The sequence below is a fragment of the Trematomus bernacchii genome, unplaced genomic scaffold (genome assembly GCF_902827165.1).
Source record: "Trematomus bernacchii unplaced genomic scaffold, fTreBer1.1, whole genome shotgun sequence".
Taxonomy (NCBI): domain Eukaryota; kingdom Metazoa; phylum Chordata; class Actinopteri; order Perciformes; family Nototheniidae; genus Trematomus; species Trematomus bernacchii.
In genome coordinates this window covers 13487080-13506131 of record NW_022987648.1, presented here as the reverse complement: position 1 = coordinate 13506131, position 19052 = coordinate 13487080, and the positions used below count along the sequence as shown (strand labels likewise).

The window sequence follows — 19052 nt, the reverse complement described above, 5'->3', positions numbered from 1 at the left end:
CTATCCTATTGTGGCATAAGCCGTTTTCTACAGCACATTGTACCTTTTCATTATGATTCTACGTGATAGTCGGACTCGGACATGACAACCTGTGCAGCCCATGTATTGATTCCATCTGATAGCTGCTATAATACAAAACAAAACTTCTGCCTGCTCTCCACGATGATCAATGACAGTGAACGGATGGTCAAAGTAAGGTACAAATAAACAGAATCACACGAAGCCTGGTTAGTGTTGCCTGACTTTATAAAGTGTGTTTGTTTATAAGTGTGTGGTTGTGTACTAGTCACTTTGCTCAGCGCTACTGCTTGTTACAACTTTCATTTTCCGTACTCGCCATAAACTGTTATTATGGCTCAGGTTAATCTCGCCCCCTTCCGACGTGAGCGTGGTTCTTGGTTCTTGCCGGTCAGCCAAGTGGGGTCAGCTAAGAACTGGTGTTCGGTGTTTAGAGCCGGCTCCGCTGTGGCTGAAACAGGAAGAACCAGAGCTAAATCAGGCTGAGTGTGAAACAAGAGCTATTGACAGGGGTGCACATAACTGGTACGCAGGTACGCATGCGCGGCAACAATCTGAAATGCGTACCGTCACTTGTGTCACAAAGCGCATTTGCGTACCGACGTAAATGTGAAGCTTTTCCAGAAGGCGGTTAGTTCACCGGACGACAGAGTCGGTCTCCGTGTGCACAGCAGCCCTGCGCTAAAACAGCTGATCACAACGTTTACACGCTCCGCGGTCACGAAGCTCTGTACTCCACTACCCCCCCCCCCCGTTGACAATCGCCAGAAGTTGGAGTACCAAACACTGACTCCAGGTACTCATCTGAGTACCTCACTGAGAAAGTTGTGTGCACCCCTGGCTATTGAGTCAGTGTTGCGGTGCTGTTGCTTTGGTCTGGATCTGTGAGCTAACCACGCCCCGACAATTTGCATATAAGAAATGTCCCCTGAAATAAATAAAAGTGTCATTATGAAATACAAGATCCCTGAAATAAATAAATGTGTCATTATGAAATACAAGTCTCTTGAAATAAATAAATGTGTCATTATGAAATAAAAGTCTCTTGAAATAAATAAATGTCTCATTATGAAATAAAAGTCTCTGGAAATAAATAAATGTGTCATTATAAAATAAAAGTCCCATGAAATAAATAAATGTGTATTTAAATGTACATGTATACCTATTTATTGCCTCATTTATTTATTTCAGAATTTATTTCATAGGCATATTTATATATATATGTATTTATTTAATTATTTATGTATTTATTTAATTTTGGCTTAAATGGCATTCCATATAAATGCAGGTATTTTTGGGCTGATTTTCTTTGCCATCTTTGGCCCTCCTTAAAGGAAATCCGTAATTCCAGTGGGAGGGTTCAACTGTATTCAGACCTTTATACAGTCTATGATTCAGACCGGAGATCTCTACGGACTCACCCCTGCACGACATGTAAGTGTTAACTGAGCGTCTTGTCTCCATTTGTGCAGCTTAAACACCATGCGAAATTATTGCGATAGTGAACGAGCGTTGTGACGTTAACTGAGCGTGCAAATATCGCCATCAGCCGTTACACATATCGAGGGAGACACTGACGCGACAGGATCTCTATCTCTCTGTTTGGTTTGAGTTTCAACTGCTGTTGGAAACATTTCTGCACACACAAGGGCAGCTGTGTTATGATAGTGAAGATATCATATGACGTGCAGCAGCTGGAAACATGCTCATGTTCAGCGAACCTAGCCAAGAATGTTAGCGATCCGCCAGAATGAAGTTCGTTTGAAACGAACTTCATTCTGGCGGATCGCTAACATTCTTCAACCAGGTTCAACCAGTGGACTGTGTAAATATTCAATATGGTCTAGCTGCGGCCGCGTCAAGTACACAACACTACACGACACGCCCCCTACACGACACGCCCACCTGACACGACACTACGGTGGCTGAGAGACATTTGATCTCCAGTGTGCTGGGCGGCGGAGGGAGCCGAGGGCACCACCGGAGGAGAGGCGAGCGATGACAGCAGCATCACCGTGGTGCAGCTCCCCGCACAGACTGAGGGGACTTGTTACACGGAGCCCATCACCGGGGAAGCCTACGGCGGGAGAAGGCGATCTGCTCGGCCTGCCCTTGGCTCTGGGGTCCCTCCTTAAAAAAAGTCTCATCATACTTAATCCTAGACAGTAGCACATGGTATATATTGTACGACTTTGTCATTTTTTTAATGTTGATATGTATTCGCTCATAGCCTACTGTGCCTTTCACGCAGACAATACAAGTGCATTTTGAAATTACAAATAGGTTTATGTTTCAAGTTTATTTGCATTAAAAACGTGTTTTTAAACCCTTCTGTTCAAATTTGATATTTTGTTTCTTAAAAGATTAAATCTTTAAAAACATGCTGTTTGCCATTTTTAAAGTTTGATGGAAGAAATTAAAATATAGGTCACTGACGTGGAGCTTTAGGCCTGCAATGCTTTAAAAAAAAAATTTGGTGTTGTTTCAGTTTTGAGTGAATATGGATGTTAAATTCACAAATGAGTATGAATAATCTTAAACAAGAACAGGATCTTGAGCCATGATGTTTTTAAAGTACAGAAACATTCAGAATGCATGACGATTCCTTCAAAGGTTTTGTAATAGACCCCTAGTACTTTTAATTTATAAAGTAATAATAATACATTTGAATGATTGAGCTCATTAGTGGCCTGACTGGCCCTCCTAATTTGGTCCTTAATGACCCCATGATGTGATTATGTATATCTTAAAACCTTTAACAACTATATTTAGATGTTCACAAATATCTACATTTATGTATAAATACATGTGTAGCAGTTAGACAAACATAATTAATAGATTATCTCATTAATACCTATTTTATACATTAAAAAAAGTTTACTAAACCACCGTTTGTTGACAAAATGATTTGGGTTGAAAGTTATACTGTTGTGTCTCAAACGGATAGACTAGGTTATTAATTTATTTGCCTAATAGTTGCTTAAAATGCTACAATAACATTTGCAATTCGTTTTTAATCAGCCATGTACGGTAATGTCTCTCAGCCACCGTAGTGTCGTGTCAGGTGGGCGTGTCATGTAGGGGGCGTGTCGTGTAGTGTCGTGTACTTGCCGCGGCCGCAGCTGGACCCTTCTCTAAATATTGGCAGTGGGTCGGATGACTGAAAGGAGAACATCTATCTGAAATTGCTTATTCTGTATAATACAGAATAAGCAATTTCAGATAGATGTTCTCCTTTCAGTTTGATTTTATATTGTAGCTACATTATAGCCATGTACACTCACTCAATTTACAAAATTGCACATTTTTAATTTCTTGTCTTTATTAACTGTTACGCACCATCCCCTCGGTACCGGGCGGATAAACGCGTCATTTGCAGGAAACAACGTCTAAGGAATCTTAATATTTAATAAACTATGAATGTTTTATATCCATGTAACTGGAAGAAACTCAGCTAACTGATCTTTTTAATTTTTTTTTCCAAAAAAACCCCACAATGCTAACACTCAGCCTCTGAATTAGCCACGAGCGAAAAAAATGTAACCTATCTCTGCAACTAAACTCACAATAACTCCCTTATTACTTATCCTAGATGCACAGCCAACCACTCGTTTTGGGTGTCCTGGAGACACAGAATCGTTTGGTGCCCACCTCAACACTCCGTGATAAACATTTGCGACGCTATAAACGAAAGCGTACATCATAACATGTGGAGCTAGGTAGCTAGAAACGCTAACATGGCTTACCTTGGTCAAAACTGGTCTTCAATGGCATTAAAACGACAAAAAAACGATGCTGCAGTTAATCCATAGATTAATCCAATGTGTCTGTATACTCTTTGAAATTATTTCTGATAATCCATAAGCAATAAAACTGCTTTTTCGTTTCCAAATGTCAGAGCGAGAGATCGGTCCACTCTGCTGCATATTTACATGCGCGCAGCCCCCACCTTTTCTCTTCACAACGTGTGTGTGTGGGGGCCTCCCCCTTCGATTATATTGGCTCTAACGGTCAGAAAGAGGTGTCAACCATCCAAATCGAGCAAGGGGGGCCAGAGATATGGAAAAAAAACAATTTTCACCCAAATCACCTCAGAGGTGGGGTGGTTTTGGCTAAACCTCTCTAAAAAGGTCAAATGTCACTTGTTTTGCATCAATCTTGATACAGGGTACTTATTATTTGTTGTACTTTGGATTCCTAAAGCTTTTAGTCTACTAACCCATCATCCAAGGGTAGTTTTCACTATCTGTAAAAAAGAATTTTTGGACGGACACTTTAATTTACAGTTTTTTACTATGTAAAATCTGAATTTTCTTTAAAATAAAAAACATCTATATTGATTCTGACACTTCTACATCCAACTCACAGATGTAACCTTGCTTTGATAAAAAGAAATTATTCATATAACCCTTTTAGAAGTTAAGTTGTAGTCATTTGTTTTGAGCATGTCATTTTCGAGCCTGAAACATGAAAAACAGGCTTGGTGCTTAACAGGACCAGTCAGACTGGACTTTTCTTCCAGTCAGTAGAAATTGACTAGAAGTAAAAATTGTAAATTGAGTGAGTGTACATGGCTATAATGTAGCTACAATATCAAATCAAACCAAATCAAAGTTTATTTATATAGCCCAATATCACAAAACACGTTTGTCCCAGTGGGCTTTACAGAATATAAACATGGATGACAGTGTAAAATATAGTTAAAATTACAATACATTTATTAAAAACATGATAGAACGTGAAATACAAATAAAATAGCTAAAAATAAAACGAGATAAAATACAACAAAAACACAGTAAAAACAATACGAAACCTGAACACTCCTACAATATGAAACCTGAATCATGTAGGCCTACTTGCGGACTTTCCTTTATTATTTCCTTGTTATGCTACTTTATATGGTGGCCGACAGGGGGCACATGCTCTAGAACGGCCACAAAACCCTTATGCTGCGTTCACACCGGACGCGATGCGAATATTCGCTTCGCTCTAATCGCTCCTATCGCATCGCTCTAAACGCTCGAGTTTCACCGCGGCTGCCAGCTGTGTTTACTCGCATCATTCAAACAAGACGCGCTTGCTCGGGAGCTACAACTACAACAAAATGAACATATTTTACCGTGATTAAATTGTAATACACGTTTCTAAATGATGCCGAAGTAACAACATACTGATACCGGTTAGTAAAAACCATGAATTAATGCTTGACAAGTCTACAGACAAGACGGCAGGTGAAAAATCTTTTAAAATGCTTGTTTTCTGAATGAAGATCGGGTCGACCAGGCTAAGCTAACGTTGTATATGCTCATTCCACACTCATAACAACGGCCTACAGACATTAATAAACCAGCGACTGTATTCGCCATGACACAGACAGTCTGTGGTTTGTACTTTTGTCCAGTTTCTGAACAGATATGAGGAGCTGTGAGCTCTGTGTGCTAACTGCTAACAGCTAACGGCTGATGTTGTGTGGTTGAACGTCAGTGACGGCAGGCTGAGATCCTCACCGCTGATTGGCTTCCGCGAGAACGCGTCACGTGAATTTGACGCTCGAGTTGAAAAAATTGAACTCTCGCGTTTAACGCGGCACCGTTCAATCGCCTCAATCGCGTGATTCGCGCCGCGTCCACCGCTTCATGCGCACCGTCGGAGCGAATTTGCGTCTGTCCGCGTCTCTGCATTGACTTTACATGTAATCGCGCCGCCCCCAAACATCGCATCGCGTCCGGTGTGAACGCAGCATTACATTAAAGGTCCCTTGTCATGGCCTATTCTACTGATCATAATTCCATTGTTGAGGTTGTAGTGATTGACATAATTCACCCACGGAACTATGGGTTGGGGGTATTGTTCCGCACGGACATATATGTTAACTGTACTTACTGTGTGCCCTCCTTTCTTCTCTTCCTGGGCTTCAAGCTGATAACATGTGTGTTTCTGATGCTCAATAAAGCTAACTTAGTACCTTCGATACACCGCCTCCGACTCCCGTCTCTCAGCACTACAAGGTCTACTAGAATATATTTACATTGTTCAATGTTCCAAAATCACAAGGCTCCTGGACCTGATGGCATCCCTGGCCGTGTTCTCAGGGTGTGTGCAGTTCAGCTGGCAGAGGTGTTCACAGACATCTTCAACAGGTCCCTGCTGCAGTCTGTAGTTCCCACATGTCTTAAACACTCCACCATCATTCCTGTCCCCAAAAAGACAATCATCACCTGCCCCAACGACTACCGCCCAGTAGCACTCACCTCCATCATAATGAAGTGCTTTGAGCGGTTAGTCAAATTATTCATCACCTCCTCCCTCCCTGAATCTCTGGACCCCCTGCAGTTTGCCTACAGAGCAAACAGGTCCACAGACGACGCCATAGCCCTCACCCTCCACACTGCCCTCTCACACCTGGACCCGAAGAACAGGAACACATATGTGAGAATGCTGTTCATTGACTACAGTTCAGCATTCAACACCATTGTGCCCTCCAAGCTGGCCATCAAGCTCAGAGACCTCGGGCTCAACAGCGCCCTCTGCGACTGGATCCTGAACTTCCTGACGGGCAGACCCCAGGCAGTGCGGGTGGGAAACATCACATCCTCCACCCTGATTCTTAACACCGGTGCCCCTCAAGGCTGCGTGCTCAGCCCTCTCCTCTACTCCCTGTTCACCCACGACTGCGTGGCCACACACAGCTCCAACACCATCGTGAAGTTTGCTGATGACACGACCGTCATCGGCCAGATCACAGACGATGACGAGACGGCATACAGAGAGGAGGTCGAAAACCTGACATCTTGGTGCCAGGAGAACAACCTCCATCTCAACATCAGCAAAACAAAGGAGCTGATTGTGGATTACAGGAAGCAGCAGGGAGAGGGACACGCCCCCATCGCCATCAATGGGACTACGGTGGAGAGAGTCAAAAGCTTCAGGTTCCTTGGGGTCCACATCACTGAGGACCTGACATGGTCTCTTCACACCACCACCATCACCAAGAAAGCTCGACAGCGGCTCTTCTTCCTCCGCAGGCTGAGGAGGTTCAAAATGGATTCCAGGATACTCTGCAACTTCTACAGGTGCACGATAGAGAGTATCCTCACTGGCAGCATGACGGCCTGGTACGGCAGCTGCACCGACCTCGATCGTAAGGCTTTACAGAGGGTGGTGAAAACTGCACAGCACATCACCAGGACGGAGCTGCCATCCATGGAGGACCTTTACTCCCAGCGGCTCAGGAAGAAATCACTACGGATTATCAAAGACCCCCATCACCCCAGCCACAAACTGTTCTTTCTGTTGCCGTCTGGCAGACGTTACCGCAGCATCCGGGCAAGGACAAGAAGATTCGGAGACAGTTTCTTCCCGCGGGCAGTGAGACTGTTAAAAAATTGAACTGTTGAAACAACTTCAAACATTCAACTGCTACTCAGTAGTATGTATCTAATACCTAATATATATATATCATTCCAATAACTTGTATATAGACTCATACTGCACTATTCCACATCATAACTTTATTTCATTTTTATAACTATTATTATTTTTGTATTGCTCTTGCTCTTATTGTTATTATGTTATGTTATTATGTTGCATTGTTGGAGAAGCCTGTGACATAAGATTTTCAACTGCATAATTACTCTGTAGCTATGTCAGATTGACAATAAAGAACCTTGAACCTTGAACCTTGAACCTTGGTTTTCTCATACAGCATCTCTGTATAGTATGTGTATTCACTCTCTGTCCTACACGCCTTGTTGGAGCTCCTGCCCCCCCCTCCCTATGAGCCCACTGTGCTCTGATGTGTGTTTATGTGTTACAACGGCATTTGTTAGCAACCAGAAAAGGACACCAGTAATGACAAACAGATGAGAATGCTGCGTGGGGTCTGGGTGCCGTGTTGGCGGGACGTTGCAGGGCTCGCTGCCCCGCCCTTTGAGGCTCGAGGAGGGGACAGTGTGAGGTGGATTTCTGGTGTTGTTTCCTGGTTGCTGCGTGGGGTCTGCGAGACAGCGAGACACCACGGAACTCAGCCTGAGCACACACATACACTCACAGCCAGGCTGTTCGCCACACAGTTCGCCACACACGTGAGTGTGAGTGGAGATTCACGGATTCACGGAGCCGCGGCTGAGAAAAGATAAGTGTGTGTGTGTGTGTGTGTGTGTGTGTGTGTGTGTGTGTGTGTGTGTGTGTGTGTGTGTGTGTGTGTGTGTGTGTGTGTGTGTGTGTGTGTGTGTGTGTGTGTGTGTGTGTGTGTGTGTGTGTGTGTGTGTGTGTGTGTGTGTGTGTGTGTGGCTCCACGGATTGGTCCAATTGGACCTGGGCATGGTTACGTCACCATACTCAGGAAGAAACAAATGGAAAAAGAAAAATCTCCAACAAGGCGTTCTGGGGCAGCATAGACAGGTATTTTCTGTGTTAGAGTTTTACTCGCTACAGGGTGTACTTTGAGGGTTTGTGACTCTGCAGACCGTTTACGTGCAGAAAAAGCTACATAACACACAAGGGGACAGGTAATAACCGGAAAAGCATGACATGGGACCTAAGAAATGCGCTGCAGTTTAAAATACGAAGCAAAGTAAAAAACATAACACATGCAAATGAGCTGTCACATTGGTACAAAGGTTTCTTCATTTGCATGTGTTATGGCACATTTGTGTTTTTATGTTTGCATAGTTTGTGAAAGTGCATCAAGTTTCTCCTGATGTAAGTGTTTTGGGCTTTTTAGCGCATTTGCCCCCGGTGGCCACCATTACTTTATACTTTGGTACAAACCATTTTAGAGGTAAATATTGTATATTTTGTATGGATGGAGTTAGACTTGTCTTGTATTTAAAATTATTTCCAACTTGACCATATATAACCTTTAATTACTGTTTACATGATGATGCTTAAAAAAATATTAGCTTAGTAATATGATGACACTATAAAGGCCCATTATGACAAACGAATACTTTGAGTACATTTATCTGATAATGCTTTTGTATTTAATTAAAAACTTTTATTGTTCCTATACTGTAGTATTACTCCTTTTACTTATGTGAATGATATATTATATTAACATTCCGGCCCTCTTAGCTGTTAATGGAAATATTTTGTGTTTTTGTGCCAGATTATTTGCCATGGCCTCTCCACTGAAGAGTCTGGTTATTGATGATAACAGGTACCAGAAATCCTTCCAGCTTTTTCTGGAGCGCTCCTCCGAGCATCAGTGTATGCAGGACTTCATCCACAACACGCTGCCAGATATACTGGCCAGGTAATCTGCCACACACACTCACACACACACTTTCTATGAGTGAAGCCACAGACCTGGCCATTGACAGTATTATAAAAACATCAGAAGTACATTCAAATATATTGATGTACTCTATACTAGAGTTAGTGTAGTGTTTGCCAACATTTCTGCGTCAAGTTAATTGATTAACTCTCTAAAATCAGTTAGTACAAAATGCAACAAAGTACAAAAATACCCCAAATTTGTCGAGAGAAGGCAGTGACATGTTTATTTTTTCATATTTTAAATGTTTTCAAAAACGTTTGATTATGTCATTTTTGTTTTCATGTTTGACCCGTACATCATTCTTAGATTACGTTACATGTCATTTGTTAGACGCTTTTATCCAAAGCGACTTACATACATTCGGTACTGTGGACAATCCCCACAGGAGCAATTTGGGGTGAAGTGTCTTGCCCAGGGACGCAACGACATGCTGACTGCAGTGGGACTCGAACTTGCTATCCCCTGATTCGAAGTCCAGCACACTATCCACTGAGCCACAGCCTCCACTTAGATTGTCAGAACTGTCAAACATTAATATTGGCTATAAACAATCCTGTTAAGGTCAAACCGTAGTGAACATACAGTATAACTTGTTATACAAGTGTTGTGATAATATTGTTGCTGGATAACTAAATTACCATAAGCCTAGAGAGATGTTCTTAACCTTTGAGCAATCCAGGGGGGAGACATAGAAAAGATGCATTATTTAGTAGATATTTAGTAGGCAGATTAGCGGAAAATAGAAGTGATTGTGATTAACACGACAGATTCAGAGAGGCTGATTATTACTAAGCAGGATCAGCCTCATACTTCACTTTGTGCTTGCAAGAGTGTATACACCTCCAACAATTACACTGTCAAACAAAGTTAAAGAAAATGCAGTGTGAAGACTTCTGCTGCAAAGGCTACGAACAATTAAGCAGTGCAGTGTCAGTTTGTTATGACTAAACTTAGAACCCCAAACATAACATATTAATATTTTATGAGTATGTCCTGCCTACTGTCACTGAGATGCTTACAAAAACGAAATAAATGATTGCACAAATGTACATAGCTAAACAAGGTGTGCATATGTGAATGACAAGAAGTGTATATAAAATGTCCCTTCTTGAAATGTTCTATGTTCATATAAGCTTGAGCCTTAGAGAACTCTGTGACGCAGAGCAGGGAGCAAATCTGGAGTGATATGACTCCCAAGTAATTAAAACATATAATAGTGTTATTAAAATCAGTTGGTGATTGACAGAACATTTCATAGGAAGAATGAAAGCCCCGAGCCAGGAGATGCTTCAGATGCTATATAAGAACATCTCACGATGTCAGGCAGAATTGACGGTTACAGCCCCAATCGGCAGGTAGGAAGCTGTGAGTTTTCAGACTTTACTGTTCTTAAGAAGTGCTTTTCTGCTCTCCCCTCAGCATTGGAGATGGAAAGTCCCATCTAAATGTCATTGGAGTTGGAAGTGGAGCTGGTAAGAAGACTCAGTATAGGATACTTTAAGTGCCAAACGTATCTTGTGTTTTGTGTGACACGGTTAGTAGCTGAGCGACCTCTGCTGCAGACAGCGAAGGTGAGGAGGCGTTGTAGAATCAGCCTGCAGCATTAGTTCCTTTGGCACTGCTGTCATCTATGTCTGCAGCACTAAAAACCTTTACCCTTATTATCAGTGGTAAGAGTTTGAACCCATCTACCTGGTTGTCAGATTAATCTTTAACCTCAGTCGTGGACGGAGTGACCTCACTAGTGTGTGGTTTCACTGCATTTTGTTTCCAGTGCTCATGACACAACAGGGCTAATTTGTTCCTGATCAAACTCACTACATGCGCATGAGTGCTATTACCCTTCACTTATGTCAGAGCCAATTCCTTTAATTTACCTGAGCTGTCATGTCAGTGTCATAATGGAGCGGCGGTACAGATTCTGTAATGGAATGTAAAATCCATTAGAATGGCTACAAACTCCCCTGTAAGGTATTATTCAATCTAATCAGAAAGATTCAGCGCCTGTCCACATCGGATTCTTTACTTGGATGTACTCTCGTACATGGAAACGTGTCAGATTCAATAACAACTAGAACAAAATCACCTGCCTGTGGCAAAGTTATATTTGGAGAAAAATCCTAGTGAGCTTTGACTTGAGGCTTTCCTGAGATTATAACAACATCAAATGTATAATTTCTTGCATACCTGACAAGTACAACTGTTGGAAATGTGGTGACATGCATTTACTTTTATAATTGAACAGTTTGGCTGCTGTCGGGAGAATGGGTCGAGATTTTATTAGCAAGAAATGGGTGTTTTTCAAAATAAGAACTGTTGGTTTGTGTAGGTGAGATTGACCTCGAGATGCTCTCCCAGCTCCGTCTGAAGCACCCAGGGGTGACGGTGGATAATGAGGTGGTGGAGCCTAGCAGCACGCAGCTACATCAGTACAAAGGTACAGTCTTATAGGCACACGCATATCTCTCAAACCGCACATTTATACTGTGTCTGTATATTCACATGCCCCCAAAAATGTGTTCCGATATGTAATTTAACAGCATAAAAAAGGCTATATTCACATTTGTTGTATTTCAATGCAGAGAATACATTATATATCTGCCCTTGGCTTTCCCACTTATACATAAATAATACAGTTATACATGTATTACAGTAGCAGGGGGATGGTCCTTTGACCACCAGCCCCAGAGTCTAGCCCTCATGTCAGCAAGTATCCACCTTTCAGAATCTCTTTTTGAGAAAAACTGTGAATCCCCACCAGCTCTGCTGCTCTCTGACCAGGAGTTTAGAAAAACTTCTACTAGTTCTACTTCGAAATATTCACACAAACACATGTGTTCAAAATACTATCCTAATAAAAGATGTAGGCAAACAGTGATCCTGAAGTTCCTCTTTCTTATCTTTTGTGTCCATCTCTGCTGCATTGAGTGCCAATAACTGTTTCATTTCCTGTGGGTGGCTCAATTACTGTAGCCAAGTATCTGTTGACTCAAAACTTTACCAGAATTAGTGTTTTCTAAAGCGTCTTGAAATCTTTTGTGATATCAAGACTTGCCCATGCTTGCCTCCTTCGCATCGGCAGTTTAAAGAAAAATCAATGTTGGATGGAAAAAGATAGTTGAAACTAAACTTATCACAAAACAAGATGTGTTTCCAACAATGTGACAAGCAAATGTTATAGTCGTAAATGCAGAGACTAAAATATCGAAGTAGCAGAAAAGTATTTTTCTGACCTACATAAGTTATTTTATACTTTCCCTGTGTGGTTTAGAGATGTTTCATTTACACAAAGTAACATTGATTCTGTTTTGTGTCTCTTTATATAGTTATGGTGTCACAGAAACCAAATTTAGATTACATCAAATTTACCTGGAACAAGATGACTTCCTCCGAGTTTGAGGAGCAGTGGAGAGTGAAAAAGATGACTAAGAAGGCTGACTTCATTCACATGATACAGGTCGGTGCCGCTGACGTGTGCTTCTTGCTCACAGACTATATTTTTGACACATCTAGGTCGTATTCACTTGGCGGCGCTCCACAGCAATTAATCCCATTAGAACATCTGTGTAGCATAGCGTTCTAATTAGGTGCTATGTGAATCCAGTTACCAGCTCATTATCTGTGGTGAAATCGACAGATGCTGTACTATGTGAAGGATCCTGGAGCTACCGTCGAGTTCTTCCAGAGCCTCCTCGACAAGAAGGGGAAGCTTCTTATCATCCTAGTATCTGGTGAGTGGGTGGATTTAATCTCATATTATCAATTTTTGTATTTTCTTCTCTGATGGCAAGGGTTGGTTATGCTGTATATAGTCAGCACACCTATTTTCTATAGATTCAGTACAGTATACAGGGAACACAATCATTTTAGAAATATATAAATATACAAATACTATAACTGTTGTTATCAGAAGTTGTGAAAACAAGAGAAAACCCTACATGTGCAAATAAGAATTATTGTTGCTTTCATGATACAGGGATACATGAAAGCAACATAGGGATACAACTTAATATATTGCAAAACTGTCAGCATGGTGATATATATCAAAAAATAATAATAATTTGAGAAAAAAAGTCAGGGTACAAGGAACACACCACCATATGCATAACATCTAAGTGTAAAAGGTTTATTTTTTTATGCATCTAGAAAAGAGGGATCTGCTAATGATTTATCACAGTCCAAAACACTACACTTTTTGTGCTATCTGCCACATATCTTTGCATCTTACAATAAAAAAACCAATAGGCCTACAGTGTTTGTTAAGAGTTGAAACTGTTACACAAATCATAATTGTGATAATTTGAGACCAATTTTCTGCTAAACTAATGATATTCCCATCAGTCTCAGCTTTATTTGATATTTAGTGCCAATTAGCAAATATTTATAGATAGATAGAATCGGAGGGATGAAACCCTCTTTAATGGTCACACATGCAGAGCACACAGCACACACAGTGAAATTTGACCTCTGCATTTAACCCATCCTAGTAGTAGGAGCAGTGGGCAGCTATTGTACAGCGCCCGTGGAGCAATGGGAGTGGGGGGGTGGGAGGTTGTCCAGTGCCTTGCTCAAGGGCACCACGCATTTAGAATGCTAGCATGCTAAGATGTTGAACAAGGTAAAAATAGTAACTGTCAAGAACAAAAATTGGACTAGAGCACATACACATTTTGTTTGTTAATCGTGCAAACATATGAAAATGTTTACTCGCCTTGCCTATATTCGAGTAAAAAAGACCTCAAAAAGTGTGAGCATGTTAGCATGTTAGCATGCTGAGGTTAGCATGTAGCTCTAAGCACTGGTAGGCCAGAGTAAAGCCTCGAGAGCTGCTAGCTCGGCTGTAGACTCTTATTTCTACTTTCATGTAATCTTTTCCAGGTGAGAGTGGTTGGGGAAAGCTGTGGCGGACCTACAGGAGCCAGCTCTGTAACACAGAAATAAGTCAGTGTGTGACCACTGGAGACATGAAAAGCTTTCTGGACTCCAAGGGTGTGAGCTACCAGAGCTACGAGCTGCCTTCTCAAATGGATATCACAGAGTGTTTCACAGAGGGGGATGAGAAGGGAGAGCTGCTGCTTGATTTCCTCACTGAGGTGCTGGACTTCAGTAACACAGCCTCTCCTGAGCTCAAAGCCGGTGTCCTGGAGTTACTGCAGCACCCAGACTGCAGCATGGAGTCCAATGGCAAAGTTCTCTTTAACAACAACCTTGGGGTCATAGTCATACAGTAGATCCGCAAACTTAGAAACAAGTGCTTAATAGCCTATGGTGATTTATACATTTGCAGTAGAATAACAGCATACTTGAATAGTTTTTTTAAAGGGCAATTGATTCCCATTGTACAGTGTATTATTTACTGTATATAATCAACAAGCGTTTAGCCTTTGTAGGATATGCTTAGTTTTACATGATTGATTTTTACAAACAAGTTATTTTCTATAATTGTATTGTATTGATTTTTCTATGCCTGTGCAAAATGAATATGGCTTGATTATGTTTTTATCTATAACACACAGTGTGTTTATTTGTGTGCGCCACCCAAAATGTAAAGACCTGAGTTTTAATCGGCTTTAGACATCGTCCTCAGGTTTCATCATGAAAGCTTTTGTAATGGACAACAGCTGGCAGGCTGTGCTACCAACCCCATTACACTATGGCTCCCATTGGATCATATTACTTTGGAAGTGTAAAAATAAATGGAAAATTCAACGTTTAATTTTCCATAGAGATTGAGCTGTTCAATTTAATAAACTGGAGACTCCTGCGGGAGTGTCTGCATTTTATGTCTTCGCTCTTGAATGTTATATATTGAAATGGTTGCATATAATATTTACATCAATGAGAGAACATGATTAAAAACCAAAACCTGTTAAAGCTTGGTTTTCTGTTTTGTAAAGAAGCTGTTGTAGAATTACAATGTGAAAAAGAAAAATGATATATATATATACACAGTATAAATACATATGTATTATAACAAGGTAGCACTGTTTCATTACACAGAGCACTAATACATCTCCATTTAAAAAATAGAACATGAGATGCATAAAACTCTACACAACTTAAATAAAAGCCTGAGAAAGCATGTTTCCTCAGCTTTACAACCTTGAACACTGATATTCACATACTGATACATGCATCACTCTATAAGTCAGATAAACACTGAGGACTGCAGATGGAAATTAACTATTAGCTATAATCTGGCATAATTAATATCTTCTCTTTTCTGAGATTCATGCATTTGTATGTATGGTCCTCTTTGAAATAAATACATAATATATACAAAGGATATTGGTAGCTGCTGGCCTAACTCTGAGTCCAGTCAAAATAACTGTCACTGATATATGAAGTATTGGCTCCATCTTGAGGGCATTAGCAGTAAGGTTCTGTATAAATACAAGAGTCAAGTACAAATGTAATAAAGAAGCAGATCTCCTTATGAAGGTAGATATGGTGCAAAATGCGAGCGCGTGTAAAACCTGATGTGAGCACTTGCAGAAAGAAAATCTGAGCTTGTGTGCATACATTTACACTTGTATAAAATATCCACGTATCTGTGAACCAAATTTGAAGTCACAAAAGAAAAAAAAGTTTTAGAGCTTGTAGAAAAAAAATGAACTTAGTGATGAAATGTTCACTTGCAGAAAAATACATTTAAAAAATATATATATTCCATTACAACTGCAACTTGTAGCGCGTTCACACCGGAGTACTTTTCCCACAATAGTTCATCAGAACTACGATATATTTGCGTTCACACCAAAAAGCCCCAGGAACTAAATTAGTTCATCAGAACCATTTTTATGCCGTCTTGCCGGTACTCAGTAAGAAGTGCCGGTAAAAATCAGAAGTGCCGGTACTGCGTACCGGTGAGTACCGGCCCAATTCCAGCACTGGTCAAAGTGTGTAAAACAGGCAGATTTGACATATCAACAGTGTGCTCTATCTCATACCGAGTTCCCAATGAGTAAAGCCTTAGAATAACTCTCAACGAACATAAAATCATATTTTCATGTTAACAATATTGTATTTATTCCAGTTTAATGATTGTGATTGAAAAGCCTAAAGAGGCTGGTAAACATTGCAAAGAGGGATTTGTATTCCTTAATAATATTCGTAAACTTAAAGTGGACCTATCATGCTATATTTGAATAATATAGTGTAGGACCATACCTATATAAGGCATATTTATACTTTTTTTTTTGAAAATACCAAACAGATCATGCATTTTAGCCATGCCTCATTTTGCTCAATTTGACAATTTCTAGCTCTGTTTTTGCAAGGGCTGATTCTGTGAGAACAGCACCATCTACTGGCCTGGCATATGTACTACAGCGTCTCCAGCGCTTTCGAACGGCAATGGCCGTGGCTGTTTCCTCCTGATTGGTGGAGTTGGCCCAATAGCCGTAGCGCCACTGTCCTGACGTCAGGACAGTGTTCAAATCTGGATCAGTTTTTATCAGATCCGTTGCAGCCCCTTTTTTAGAGATTTGGGTATAGAGGTAAATAGAGAGGGTTGTGTTTTCTGACACTTGGTGAGTTACCTGGAACACCGGGGACACATATTCATGTATAAAAGACGTACAAAAGTGCATTTTGCATGATAGGTCCCCTTTAACCATGTTGTAGCCTGTGAAAGGCTAAACCATATCAAAGAATACATTTATTAAAGGAGACATGTCATGGCCATTTCCACTGATCATAATTCCATTGTTGAGGTCTACTAGAATAGATTTATATTGTGCAATTTTCCAAACTCACATTGGTTTCTCATACAGCGCATCTCTGTAAACTACGTGTATTCACTGAATTTCACTCTCTGCCTTTAACGGCTCGTTGTAGCTCCAATAGCTCCAGCCCCCACCCTCCCTGTGAGCACAGTGTGCTCTGATTGGTCGGGACCATAGACTGTATATATAATGTATATATCGGGACGTTGTGAATTGCGCTGAGCTCCGTGGAGGTGTTGTTTCCTTGTTTAGCGATACACAGCGAAACACAGCCAAACTCATCCTGAGCACACACAAAGTCACAGCCGAAGTAAAAACAATAAGTGTGGCTTGATATTGAGTAAAAAAAAGGTTGATAAACGCTGCGAGAATGGGTCTGCAGAGAGAATTTTGCCACGATCCCAACTGTCTGTTATCAGCCTGCAGCCAGGGAGGAGAAATCAGCAGAGCTGCCTGCACTGTGTGTGTGTGTGACGTAACGTAACGGCTCCGCGGATTGGTCCATTTCGTTCCGGGTACGGGATTACATCATCCCGTATACCGGAAGAATCAAATGGACAATGACGTATCTCCAACGAGGCGTTTGGGGAGGTATTTTCTGTGTTAGAGTTTTACTCGCTACAGGGTATACTTTGAGGATTTTGACTCTGCACACCGTTTACATGCATAAAAACCTTCATAACACACAAGGGGACGGGTAATAACCGGAAAAGCATGACATGTCTCCTTTAACTACATTATCTCATTTAGCTGTAGCTTTTTTTTTTAAAAGACGTATTGACCAGTCGTTGAACCAGGGACCCTTCGTTAGGAGTCAACTGCTTTCCAGCTGAGCCACAGCACACACACTGATTCTGACTGAAAACACTGTATACCACTTATTGCTGTATTTATTTATTTATTGATGTTTTTATTCCTACTTTTATTTATGCTTTTATTTATTGAGTGGCCTACTTATGACATGTTCTGACCTCTATATAAGTGAGGGTCTGAGCTTTCTTAATTCCATCGTGTCACCGCCGGGCCCGGGTACAGGAGGGGTAATATCGTTCTTATTATACATCCATGGGTAATATGAGCGTTGTGGTTCAACCGATCTGAATCGCTTTCTGAAGCAGTCACGTGGTATTGACAGGCAGCGAGGCTTCGTTTGTCATCGGTGACGTCACTGGCCCAAAACAATGCAAGCCTCGATACCAAGCGGCAAACTCTGGGGAAGAGCCGGGACGCCAATACGGAAGTGCCACAAACTGCAGTACATATATTGGCCGATAGGCGATGACTGCAGAAAGGAGCAATTTCCATAGACCCCAATGTTAAAATGCCCAATTTCACAGCAGAAAAAAAACGTTTCTAGCCCTGGCTCCAATACATTTTATTATGTATATAGTTAGATTCCACCTTCGTGATTATGAATCTGTGAGTGAATTGTTTTCTAACGCGACCCTTTTATTTATATTAGGTCTTAAAGTTTTTGCATAAATTAGGGCGTGGTCACTTTGATGGACAGGTACGTGCCTCACTGTCAGCTAACAGCAATTTGTCCACTCTGCTAGGCTACAACGTTAGTTAGTTGTAGTTGCTGTACTTGACCCTTTAGCCGTGTTCGTGGTGATTGTGCCTTTTAGGGAATATTGTTACAAATACCAGACAATTAAAATGTCGTGCTGTGCGCTTGAATGTACTAACAGACCTTCCAAGAAGTCTACTCTCAGCTTTTTTCGGTGAGTAAAATGATAATATTATACATGTTAATCCCGTTAGCAGGTGTTTGTGTGCTTGTTAGCTTAGCTTGTTATGTAGCTTATTATGTAGCTTATTAGCCAGCTAAGGACGTAACCCTTTATACATGTGTATATATACAGTTTAGTTTATGATTCAGCCTTTTATAGTATATGGCTGTGACGCCCATAATGCTAAACGGGAGCAAACGTTAAAAGGGGACCCAATTATCCCAGTGGTGGCCGCCGGAGTCCACGCCGGCCGAAGCTAACGGAGCCGCAGGGGGCTAGCTCGCTAGCGCGTCC

General features: G+C 41.2%; 1 protein-coding gene across 1 annotated transcript; it reads left to right on the top strand.

Moving 5' to 3' along the window:
* The first annotated feature begins 1376 nt into the window (after window positions 1-1376).
* Window positions 1377-15172, top strand: hnmt (histamine N-methyltransferase). Its single transcript, XM_034134710.1, has 7 exons — window positions 1377-1452; window positions 9128-9274; window positions 10718-10770; window positions 11628-11735; window positions 12625-12755; window positions 12936-13029; window positions 14177-15172. The coding sequence occupies exons 2-7, from the start codon at window positions 9138-9140 to the stop codon at window positions 14527-14529; spliced, it is 876 nt and encodes a 291-aa protein (XP_033990601.1). The 5' UTR covers window positions 1377-1452; window positions 9128-9137; the 3' UTR covers window positions 14530-15172.
* The last annotated feature ends 3880 nt before the right edge of the window (window positions 15173-19052 follow it).